The sequence below is a fragment of the Schistocerca serialis genome, chromosome 3 (genome assembly GCF_023864345.2).
Source record: "Schistocerca serialis cubense isolate TAMUIC-IGC-003099 chromosome 3, iqSchSeri2.2, whole genome shotgun sequence".
Lineage (NCBI taxonomy): Eukaryota > Metazoa > Arthropoda > Insecta > Orthoptera > Acrididae > Schistocerca > Schistocerca serialis.
The window spans coordinates 996,999,194-997,012,316 of NC_064640.1; the positions used below are offsets into that span (position 1 = coordinate 996,999,194).

The 13,123-nt window shown below is 39.4% G+C and overlaps 1 protein-coding gene across 5 annotated transcripts in view; it reads right to left on the reverse strand.

The window, feature by feature from the left end:
* The window catches only part of LOC126471447 (muscle calcium channel subunit alpha-1-like), an 876,499-nt gene that overhangs the window by 586,833 nt on the left and 276,543 nt on the right, over window positions 1-13,123 (reverse strand). For 4 of the 5 annotated variants that reach the window (XM_050099633.1, XM_050099629.1, XM_050099632.1 and 1 more), the window contains exons 2-3: window positions 8,420-8,669; window positions 2,785-2,890 (exon numbers count right to left, since the gene is read on the reverse strand). In XM_050099633.1, the coding sequence (XP_049955590.1) occupies window positions 2,785-2,890; window positions 8,420-8,669 (356 nt within the window). The remainder of the gene's footprint in view (window positions 1-2,784; window positions 2,891-8,419; window positions 8,670-13,123) is intronic. The other variant, XM_050099631.1, reaches the window with a different exon arrangement.

Consider the following 13,123-nt stretch of genomic DNA (forward strand, 5'->3'; position numbering starts at 1 on the left):
GAGATCCAGGCTGTACGGTGGATGAGGAAGAACAGTCAAATGAAGTTTTGTGAGCTCCTCTCGGGTGCGCAAACTTGTGTGAGGTCTGATGTAGTCATGGAGGAGGAGAAGTTCGTTTTTGTGGTGACGAAAATGCTGAAGTCATTTCTTCGATTTCACAGCTGTGTGCGGCTGGCGTGCACGCCGGAGATCTGACAGGTTTACGCGACCTTGCAATGGCGAAGACACGTGTCTCGCCCAACGACTTACCGTGCTTTTGTTCGCCACCAGGTCTCCGTAGACATTCTGCAAGCGCCTATGAGTATCTGTGACGCTCTGGTTTTCCGCCGAAAGAAACTCAGTGGCAGCTCTTTGGTTCGAACACATCTCGGTTACAGACTCAATTTTGAAGGCCGCGTATAGCGCCGCCACCTGTCGGAACTTCATGAAGCTATGGGGTCTGAAGCGTGGTTATTCTACGACGTCCCACCATAAATTCCGCATTTTTTCAACCGAAATTGGCCGAGGAAAAATGTGTTGCATTACTTACTGAAAACGCGCCTTGTTCACATACACAAAACTCTACCGTCTTTTTTTTCTGATTTTGTTCTGTATTGTTCGTTGTCTTTGAAGCGGACATCCGACGGCATCCGTTTTGGTTTCTCCTTGATCTATTCGCTCAGGTAGTTAACCCTCTGACCGAACACGCTGAGCTACCCTGCCGGCTAAACCGACTGAGTACCCAAGCACGACTCACGCGCCGTCCTCACAGCTTTACTTCTACCACTACCTAGTCTCCTACCTTCCAAACTTCACAGAAGCTCTCCTGCGAACCGTGCAGAACTAGCACTCCTGGGAGGAAGTATACTGCGGAGACATGGCTTAGCCACAGACTGGGGGATGTTTTCAGAATGAGATTTTCACTCTGCAGCGGAGTGTGGGCTGATACGAAACTTCCCTCTATGTTTCCCTATACAACAGGTAAGATATAGAAAATTTAATTAATACCAGTTACGTTCCTTTCAGAGTATGCTGACGCAGTGGCTGTATACTTTACGCTCATATACAACCGTTCGCTCGATGAAAGATCCGTACCCAAAGACTGGGAAGTTGCACAGGTCACACTAGTATTCAGGAAAGGTAGAAGGAGTAATCCACTGAATTACAGGCCCTTATCATTAACGTCGGTATGCATAAGCATTTTGGAATATATATTGTGTTCGAACATTATGAATTACCTCGAAGAAAACGGTCTACTGACACACAGTCAACACGGATTTTAAAAACATCGTCCTTGTGAAACGCAACTAGCTCTTTACTCTCAAGAAGTGTTGAGTGCTATTGACAAGGGATTTCAAATTGATTCCGTATTTCTGGAAGGCTTTTGACACGGTACCACACAAACGGTTTGTAATGAAACTGCATGCTTATGGAATATCGCCTCAGTTATGTGACTGGATTCGTGATTTCCTGTCAGAGGAGTCACAGTTCGTAGTAACTGACGGAAAAACATCGAGTAAAATAGAAGTGATTTCTGGTGTTCCCCAAGGTAGTGTTATAGGTTCTTTGCTGTTCCTTATCTATAAAAACGATTAGGAAGACAATCTGAGTAGCCGTTTCAGGTTGTCTGCAAATTACACTGTCATTTATCAACTTGTAAAGTCATCAGAAAATCAAGACAAATCACAAAAAGATCTAGAAAAGATATCTATTAGGTGCGAAAATTGGTAATTGACCCTAAATAACGGAAAGTGTGAGATCCATATGAGTGCTAAAAGGAATCCGTTAAACTTGAGTTACACGATAAATCAGTCAAATCTAAAGGCCATACATTCAACTAAATACCTAGAAATTACAATTACGAATAACTTAAATGGGAAGAAACAAATAAAAAACGTTGTGGGGAAGGCTTACCAAAGACTGCGTTTCATTGGTAGGACACTTACAAAACGTAACAGATCAACTAAGGGGACTGCCAACACCACGCTTATCCGTCCTCTTTCAGAATACTGCTGCGCAGTGTGGGAGGCTTACCAGATAGGATTGACAGAGTACATCGAAAAAGTTCAAAGAAGGGCAGCACGTTTTGTATTATCGCGAAATAGGGGAGAGAGTGTCTGAAATGATACAGGATTTGGGATAGACATCATTAAAACAAAGGCGTTTTTCGTTGCAGAGCAATGTTCTCACGAAATTACGAGCACCAACTTTCTCCTCCGAATGCGAAAATATTTTGTTGACACCGACCTACATAGGGAGAAACCATCACCATGCGAAAATAAGGGAAATCTGAGCTCGTACGGAAATATATAGGTGTTCATTCTTTCCGCAAGCTGTACGAGACTGGAATAATACAGAATTGTGAAGGTGGTTCGATGAACCCTCTGCCAGGCACTCGAATGTGATTTACAGATTACGCATATCGATGTAGATGTTCAGCAAACTGCATTCACAAACACCAATATTTCACTTCAAATATCACACTGAGTAATATGTTAGGCAGCTGCTCTTTTGATAATCCATATACTCAAAAGGAGGAGGAATAAAGAGCGTAAAAATAATTTAGTGGACACAATTAAATGTCAACATAGCAAGTGTCAGTTCAAAACTCGTCTGTCATCATTAAATGGACAGTGCATATGAAACTGTATACTTCCAACTTATATGAAATATTGCTAAACAGTTTATCCAATTTCATTTAGGATCCTATGACAACCATTTATCGAAAAAAATCATGCACTTTGTTTACATAAATAAAGTGCTCTTTAAAATAGCAGTAATAATGTAATATATTCATGTACTTACCAAATAAAGGTTTGTATTATTGGAATCACCATTGGGATAAGGAGTGTACACAGCCAAGGCAACACAGTTTGCAAAGATGGTCAGTAATATCAGGTACTCAAAAGGTCTGTGTACGAAGTTAAAGAAAGTAACTTACTGCAGACAAGACAAGTAGTTCTAGATAGAAATTTCTTGAGTCTAAACATTTTTAATTGATGACAACATTCAAATGAACTTAGACATTGTGAACACATTTACTATTGATTAATTCAGATAAACAATTTCTTGATACAAGATGGTTAATAATAATTCTAAGCTGTGTCTGTTGCTCCATTACTAGGTGTCTATTACCAGTAAGAAATTCAGATTAATTTTCTTGTTAGGAAATTCAAAGCATAGCTTCACTAGATTAAGAATAATTGCAGAGACTAAATAGGAATTAGTAACGTAGGAACACTAGAAGAATTAATAATATAATACTCTTATTTAAGCAAACTTTATCACTATAGATGTTAAACAATTATGGAGCACTATCTGTATCTGAAACAGTGTGTTTATGGAAGTTCAAAGTGAGAAAAGCTGTTTTAAAGATATAGAAATTTCTTTATGATTCAGTGATTTGGTTTGCCGAGTATTAAATAATTTACTCCTCTTTTTTGCCTTACAGACCACATTTATTTATGTCCATGAGGCTTTCTTACTGGAGACCAACAGAAAATATTCACCAGCAAGAGAGAGTGCAGTAGTAAGAATTAAATCCAGCTTTCATGATATTATGCAGTTTATCCACTCAAGGTTGTGCGTGTTGTGCATTTTAACGAACTATGAAAATTATAAATAAGCACACTGTCCAATATTATAGATCACCCACTCTCCCATTGACTAGTACTGTACTGTCCACACCACACTGACGTATTTTATGAGATCCATTTATAGGACCTACACATGTCATAATTTCCAAATACAGTACAGATTTTTGAATATTTATGTAATTATTTTTAATCGCAGTTAGGCGCAAATAAGGAATGAAATCTTTAGACATTAAAAAGAGAGTAATCTGTAGTGAACACTTACACAGACACTGCACAGGAAATGTGAAGTTCTATCATTACGTCCTAATCACAATGCCAAATAAACGCAGCTTAGGCCAATGAACAATAACGTTTCTTTAATAAACTTAAGCCTGTATGACTTGCTTCTTGTAAGTCATGAACGCTCATAACGTTTATGAAAATGTTTACAAACCTTATTAGATTACATTTAAGGGCATTTATGTGATGCTTGATTATCTGTAAAGAAGTGTTCCATACGGCAACATTTTTGGTTTCCACTATCCTACTTGAACCTCAGTCTTTCTGAAAGATTCATCTTCATTAAATTCGCATCACGTTCTTCATTTTTCATCGAATGTTTGACGAGATTTTAGTCCAAATTCAGCTGTAGGTGACAGTCATTTTAATATAATGCTTCCATTCATTTGACTTATTACACAGAACATACCTGCTCTCATCCAAAGCTAGGATAATATCTAAATGCTCGTATAAAGCATGTATTATATTTTGAGAATAAAATAGGTATTTGGTCTAAGTAGGAATGAACTGATTTCTGATGTGGGGTAAATTAGAGTAACCGAGAATAAAAGTCAGTTTTTCTTATTTTTACTTGGTATGTAAATTTCCCTAAAGTGACTGGGTAAACTTGAGAGAGCGAAATATTTAGCTGTCGGCAAACGGTATGCGCAACTGCAGCACATACGTTTCGAATTCCCCAAACAATTTTTTGTATGAGCAGTTATACACCCGTGTGAAACAAGACACACGTCACTATCAGCTTCGACTTTATTGTCTAAAGAAGTTATGTTTAAAACACACAGTTAGCTCAGCGTATTAAACATAAAAGGTATTTTAGAAACAAAGAATTAAGTAAGAAATACAAAAAAAAATTTAGTAACAATCTGAATACTTGCAAAAAGTACTATATGTGTAGCTTAAACAAGCCGTGTGTGTGCTCCATGATGTGGGCCGCAATGTGTCGCGGTAGCAAGCAGATGTACTCGTAGATAATAAAAAATGTAACAAAGACTACAAACTTTTTCCAGTTTGCATTATTCTCCTCTTCGATGAAGGAGTACAAAACATTAAGAAGAAAAAAATGGACTACTTGAGATTCACCATGTCCAATACGTTCAAGTTCGGATCATTGTCTTTACAGGCGTCCACATCACTGTTAACCAGAGGTATACAAATTCTTCTTCCGGCCTGCCTGCCCATGTCTGCCGCAACCATTGAAGCAGCCCAAGCTGTCGCAACGGTGACATAAAGAGTGCATGTGTAATTAAGCCCAGTGGGTAAAGCAGGCTAACTTGGGTTTCCGCAAGCCCGGCAAGCTTCACAGGACCCCTTCAGCCTGCTGCACCACACAACAGGTTGCGCTACCAGTCCGACGTGATTAGCCAGAATATGTTTGCGTTGCTTGTTTCACTGCAGCTCATTTAAGATAACGGCGGGAGCAGCAAAATGAACGAATTAAGTTAAAGGAAACTGAGGAGAAATTAAGAATTGGCGAATATACACCAGTCACGAAACAGAGCCCATGTGCAGCTGGAGAAAAGTTGTCCTGTGTTTATGAGGCAGCTTCAGATAAATCAGTAGGTGTCTCGCAATGCAAATTTAGTAAGAAGTTATTATGCACTCATTTGGGAACTTTGAGTATCTTACGACATGTTTGTAAATTTGACCAGCAGTTTCCTCACCACATAAATATTCTGAAAGAGGACAAACCGGCTGACAAGTGCGTGGAAATGTATGGTAAGGACTTGAGGCCATTTAGCAGTGTATAGGGGTTCTAAATTTAGGGAAAAAATTGAAGTAGTAAAAAAATGTAGCTCTGTGGATATTAAAAACCTCGTTCCGGTGGTACGCAACGTTATGTGAAGAAAGCTTAGAATGAAAGAAAAGTTTCTCCTTTCAGCCATGTAATTTTTAGATTAACATAATGTGGCTAGTGAACTTCGTGTTTGTTAAAAATGCATTTCATGAAATTTGATTGAACTATTTTTGCATCTTAGAATAATTTCAGTTAACCCGAAACAGACATCCTGGAATAAGTAAAATAGGTATAACTGGAGTCATATTTGGCTGGAGCACACTAGTGTTGCAGAAACTAGACTTCCAAAATCTAACTTTAATTAGCGTTGCAGTATAATGGACATCTTCCGGTTCTCAGGTGCAAAGAATGTCTACCTTCAGACATGATTGTGCTTACTACAGAAAACGTGTGACCCGATGATGGTTTCACTTGAGTATAGAAAGAGGGTGAAGTTGCAGAGAAAACCGTCATATCGAAATAAATAAGCAAGCCCGAAATACGCCAAAAAGGAAATAAAGACAAATAAAATCCACCATTATTTGGCCTACAATGACCCAAAATGGATATACAGGGTGTCTCACAATTATTGTTACACACTTCTAGAGGCTGTGGAGGGGACTTAGTAGATCGAGTCGTACGCAGGAACACACGTCCGGAAACGTCATCCAAGGTCGCTACAGAACGTCAAAGTTAAAGGCGCCGGAGCCTGTAAATGTATGTTTATACATGGTGATTCCGTGACGATCTTACAAACTTCCTAGGACGATGGAGAAGGATAAATGCATCAATCCGAAGTAAGGGTCTCTGTACCGGAAACGAACGAGTCGAAAATTATAAGCGAAAGCCTTTTTGATACCTCTGACAGTGGAGTACAGGTACTGCTGCTGCTGCTGCTGAGATTGTAGGTTAGGCGACTTTGAGAGGTGGTAATATGAACCAAAAAAGGAAAAAATGTGTAGTAAACATGGGATCTAAAATGCATGCCATCAGAGCTATGAGCACTTGTTCAAAAGAGGAAATATGTTTCACTGTAGTGAGGATGAACAAGTGCTCATAGCTCTGAAGGTATACATTTTAGAGTTCATGTTTACTGCACATTTTTTCCTTGTTTTGGTCCATCCTACCACCCCTGAAAATTGCCCACACTACAACCTTGTCAACAACGGTACCAGTAGACGTATCCCGCTGTCAGAAGTACGAGAACGGTTTTCTCTTATAACTTTCGACTCGTTCGTTTCCGACAAAGGTACCGTTACTTCATATTGGTACGTTTATTCTTCTGCATCATCCTAGAAAGTTTGTAATATCATCACGGTATCACCCTGTATATATGTTCATTTACAAGCGCTGGCGCCTATAACTTTGGCGCTCTGTAGCGCCGTCGGATCACTTTTCCGGACATGGGTCCTGTAACGGTACATCCTTCACAAGCATTGCTTTTCCTCAACAGTAATTGTCGACACCAGTGTTATTTTTCGAATTTTGGACAGCTCAATATTCTCTCAGTTGCTTTTTTTGAAAATTTTCGCATAATTTTATACAGAGTATGTTACATTTCAAGTTAAAATTTATGAAAATGAATTACTTTATAAAATGTTTTAGTCTCGATGTTATAATCGATAAGAACTAATTCTGAATGTACAGTTAAAATTATTTGTGTAGACACATTTGAAATTACGAACTATTGGTGCGCTTAAAATTTCTATTATTACTTACGCAATATTGTACTGGTTATTATGTTTGTTTCTGGATTCGTTTATGAAATAATAATCGAATGTAATAATGTAACAGAAACTAGAAGAAATAAATATGTTAAGAAAAATTGTAAACCCTTTGGAATACGGTTATTTCGCAGAGTATGGGAGTAGTAAGCATGAATCCGATTGGATTGGACGTATTTTTGTATTTTGTGCGAACAATGTAATTTCGGCTTTGTAAATGTGAAAACTCAAACGTGAGAAAATAGATTTACGTAAAAACAAAAATTCTGCAACAACAATCTCAAAATTTATTTGGATCAATCCAACCGTGGGGACCTAAAATGTGACATTTTCATCTTCAAGAATCAGATCCCTAGACAAGAAGAACTGTAGCCAACTCGACAAGACAAGCTAAGTAAACAAGAAAGTTCATTGTAATCTTCGCTCCTCTCAAATCTTCAAAAAATACTTTGTTTAATGTCGACAATAGATGGAAGTAGGAAGGCGGGGGTAGATTACAGTCTGTGCGTAAAACTTGGTCTAATAAGTCCCCTCTAAGACCTCTAGAAGTGTGTAACACGAATTGTGAAACATCCTGTATATTTCATTCAGACACTTCTTGTGATACTCGTGTAAAAAAAAAAAAAAAAAAAAAAAATTTCATCAACTTCCTAATCCTAGTCATAACACTACAGTGAAAGTGTACAGAATAAACTGCTACGTATTTTAGTACAGAGGGAAGACGGGCGGGCGGACAGGCAGGCAAGCAAGACTTCTGTAGCCTGCTTGGCCTAGATGGAAGTAGAGCAGCCTGTCCGTTGTGCTCGATAACGTGCGGCAGCTTGCCTGCCTGGCTAACGGGCAAGCACGGGCAGGTTAAAAGCGGAATGTGTACACTTTTGCTGTTAACTGAGACGATAGTTACGTGGCTGTCACAGTAAGTTCACACGTGCTGCTGTAAGCGAGAGAGGAAAACACACAAAGAAACTGCCCACAGGTTAACAAAGGCAGTGTATCGAGAAGTGCAACCACACGTATCGGCTCCAGGCCGTGAGGTAGGCGGTAGAGATATTTATTTGAAAGGATACTTCCATTCGACGACGTCTATACACAGTTTCCGAATGGGGTTGGTGAGGGTGAGGCAGAAGAGTGCTCTCTGGGGCCTGTCGGGCGGTGGCTTGCCCCCGCGGCGCACTTGCCTCTTCTTGGTTGCGCTCATGGCTGTGGCGTTGAGTGCCGTCTGCCACGCCGTGGACAACGGCCGGTCCGCTGCGACGCTGCTGCCTGCAGTACTGGTCGCTCGCCCCAGATCATGCTGCACGCCTGCCACAGGCCCTGCTGGACAGATTAAATGGTCAACGTAAAAAGCTGTCAAACGGGCTATCACAATTCAAACATTGGATAGTCAAAGATTAAGGAATAAAGTCATTAGATGAAACTTCCTGGTAGATTAAAACTGTGTGTCGCCGGCACGGTAGCTAAGAGTGTTCGGTCAGAGGGTTAGCTGCCAGCTGCCCTCTGTAATAAAAAAAACGGAGTTAATGGATCAACGATGAACTATGAAAAGGTGTTATGGGACGTCCGCCCCGAACAAATAGAACGAACGAAAAAAAAAAAGTTGGTAGAGCACTTGCCCGCGAAAGGGAAAGCTCCTGAGTTCGAGTCTCGGTCTGGCACAGAGTTCTAATCTGCCAGGAAGTTTCATATCAGCGCACACTCCCCTGCAGAGTGAAAATTTCATTCTGGAAAGTCATTAGATAACTAGAAAACAAAAAACCAGACATCATTTTGTTTTAAGAAATGATAAAAGAAGGGGAACAGCACAAAAACTAAAGAATAGTATGTACATAAACGTAGTGGGGTGCAGGAACATCTAAGAGCAAAGAGAGGAGTATAAATAACGAAGAGTTACAGAAGATTGTTACAAACTGGGAACATATAAATGAAATTTTGATTAAAGTAAATATAACTTTATACAGACGCAAAACTATCGTAATAGGAGCCTATGTAATAAGCGAAGATGTACGAGATCGTATCGAAGTTACCCTCTTCGACAAATTGAACGACATAGATGAAGCAGTAGGAAATAGAAAGGAATTGATTATTGGCCGAATTTTCGATAGCAGAACCGGGAGATAAGTAAGAAATGAAATAGTAGGAGCACATGGAGAAAGTGTAGTGAATAATAATGGCACTAGAGTAATTAATGTATGTGAACAAAATTCAGTACAAATTCTAAATGGTTTTCATCTGCGTAAAGAAATTCATAGACATGCATGGCATCAGTATAAACTTCAATAAAAATCAATAATTAATTACATAATAATTAGGCGAAAACAGCCTTAAAAACACAAGACGTCAGAGCATAAAAAGGAGTGACTTCAAAACTTAGCTAAGGGTTCCAAAGCATGACGTAAATAGGCTAGAAAATGGAAGTATAGTGCATCTATACAGAAATAAGTTAGATGAAACATAATTGACCAAATATGATAATACAAAAATATAGATACATCACTAATACTTTACATGAGGCAGCAAAAGAGAAGCTCTAGTAGGAGTAATAAATTGTGCAAGGAAAAAACCGTTGTATTATTTTTATTCAGACATAGAGAAAGAGTTACAAATAAACAGTGGTATTTAAAATGGTTACATACGCAAAATATTCGGGACAAGGCACGATGAAGACTGCAAGAAGTAAAAATTAGAGAAATGCCAACACACTTAAAAAATAAAAATTGTGGAAAGATAAATAATAAAGCTGATGATAATTTTATTGGAGGAAAAAGAAGCTTGGGAGCTTGGACGCCACTGAAAATATTGAGGCAATTTCTAAAGAAACACAATAAATTATAAGTATTAATATCCAGACTTGAGAAGAATGATTTGAACAATTGCTGACAGAATTAAGGAAATTTTTTTGGATAGATTAATAACAAAAGAGAGATAATAGAGGACAATGCAGACTTTTCTTTGAACATAGAAACGATAAAAAATTCAATCAAAATTTTAAAGAATGGAAGAACTACAGGAATTGGACGAATCCCCAACTGAAGTTTTGAAATAGGATATGGTAAAATTACGTGAGCTATCGAGAAACCTGTTTGAAAAATGTGTAAATAGCGAAAGCATCCCCAAAGTTTGGTAAGTAAAAGTTATATCAACAATTCATACGAAGGGGAAAAATTAATATAAGTATTATTAAGGATTAACTGTGACAAATAGTCGTTAAACATTTTTAGAGACAAAATGCAAAGAAACTGAGCCCAAGAGAAAACTGACTCCAGAAGAGAAAAAAAAAATTACAGACTGTATATTTTGTTTGCAACAAATACGTGAAAAGAAAGATATTGAAAATCAGCCCCTTCAGTTAATATCTGTAGACATAGAGAAAGCCTATGCTAATATATTTTTATGCAGTTTGTGGAAAGCCTTAGAATCATCGAATACCAGTGGAAAAATGCTCCTACTAGAGCACAAAAAAGGCGAATATGCTCCTCTTTAATAAGGCTTTGCCTGAAAGTTGAGATACCAGTTACTTCGTTCTACCTTCCCCAGCACCTTTAAAAATATTGGCATGTGAATAAATTCGCGCTCTTTTTAAGATAAAACTCACCTTTCACTTCATAAAGCTGCTGTAACTGTTAATCACTCACACCCACTCATCCATTGCTTTAAGCCTCCCATACCCATCCACTCGCAATTGCCCAATCTCACTCACTCACTCTGCCCAACTCATTGTCATTATGTCTTTGTGCCTCTCTAGCGGTCACTGTTTTCTGTCTCACAGCCACAGTCGCCTTCGTTCTGTCCTACTACTACTGTCGCCTCTTGTTGTTACTGTTTCTCTTTTGTTCTCTCTTGCTGCTACTATCTCATTCATTCCTGTCCCCCCCCCCCCCCACCTCTCTCTCTCTCTCTCTCTCTCTCTCTCTCTCTCTCTCTCTCTCTCTCTCTCTTCCTCATTGTCATTGTCATTGTCATTGTCATGGACTCTGTCTCTCATTAACACTGGCTCTCAGCCGCTTCCACTCCTTCTCCTCTTTATTTCTCTCCTCCTGGCACTGTATCTTTTACCCTTTTCCTAGCACCGTTCTCTGACTATCTACTATGTTCCACTGCCTCTGTGTCCTTTTCTATCTCTCACACTGCCTCTGTCTCTCTCGCTCTTTCTGCACCACAACCACTATCTACTATCTTCCAGCATTTATTACTTCTCCATTTCTCCATCTCTTTTCCGCTGCCATTATCTCCTCCTCTCTCAGCATAAAAAGGGCGATATGATCGTATGCCAATATTTTTGCAAAAATTTTAAAGGTGTCGAGGAAGGTAGAACGAGGAAGCTGGTACCCCATTCGTCAGTCAGAGCCTTTCAATAAACAGGAGCATATTTGCCTTATTTGTGCTCTGACAGGAGCATTTTCCCTCTGATTCCCTTCTGTTCCCTGCCACAGCAGGCCATGTCACTCATATGAAAAGAACTTGCTGGGTAGTAACAATATTATGAGAAGGAAAGTTGCTACTCATCATATAGCGGAGATGCTGAGTCGCAGATTGGCACAACAAAAAGACTCTCACAATTATAACTTAGACTGCAGTCGTGTGTGTGTGTTGACGAAGGCCTTGATGGCCGAAAGCTATAATTGTGAGAGTCCTTTTGTTGTGCCTATCTGCAACTCAGCATCTCCGCTATATGGTGATTAGCAGCTTTCCTTCTTTTCCGTTGTTTGGTGGGTAGTAAAATTTAGACAGTTTATTTATGTGAAACTGAAATAATGCGAAACTAATTTTACACCTCATATCGGATTTTACGTGCACAAAAAACTACAACGTGGGGTTGCCAGAACCCTTCTGATGGTAATGGAGACACTCTACATCATATTTCTCGCTGCTAAATCACTTAATAACTTACGTTTTCTCCTCATACCACACTTTAGGAGCACAAGTATGGTAATTAGAGAATTTACAAGGCAGTTTGAGACCGGGATCTTGGGTATGTATCGTCAAAATTTCAGCCATTGGCTGTGCATAGCCTTCTTGGAATCCGCCGCTGGGGTTTGGTCCGCTGCTGACAGCGAAAAAATGGTGAAAAACGCTTTTTTAGGGTTTTCTCAGGAACCGTCCACGAATTTACGCAAATGTATTAATCATTCATTCATTCACGGGCATACTCGTCATCAATCGAGCTATTTAATTTTCACTTGCATATTTCACGTGTACGAGTAGGGTAACTTTGAACCTCTGTATCTGGGAAAGGGATAAAGTTATCACGAAAATTTTTAAGGCTGTTCGAGATCGGGATCTTAGGAATATACCGTAAATGTTTCAGTCACTTGCTGTGAATAGCCATCTAATGACTCGGGTGGGGTTTCGTCCGCTAATGACGAAAATACGGTAAAAAAAATTGCCGTTTTCCGAGGAACTGCCCCCGAAATAATGGTGCCTCCAAAAGTCCTATCGATCCCTCCATACGCCACATTAAATGCAAAAAGAACCCACCAATTTGCTCTATTTGCCTAAGCACGAGAAAGTGTGTAACATTCATATTATGACCCTATACTGTAGGGTATTGACACTAAGGAGATTATTCTTCTGGGCACACATAAGGCCCCTAGACCAAGCGATATCCAAAACGCTTAACCCTACATTTCTACCACCAACAGAACTCGAAGTATGAGTATCGGAAAATCACATTTTTATGCGCGGCGTACTGGGATACGCTGTGGCCGACCGGTTCTATGTGCTTCAGTCCGGAACCGCGCTGCTACTAAGGTCGCAGGTTCGAATCCTGCCTC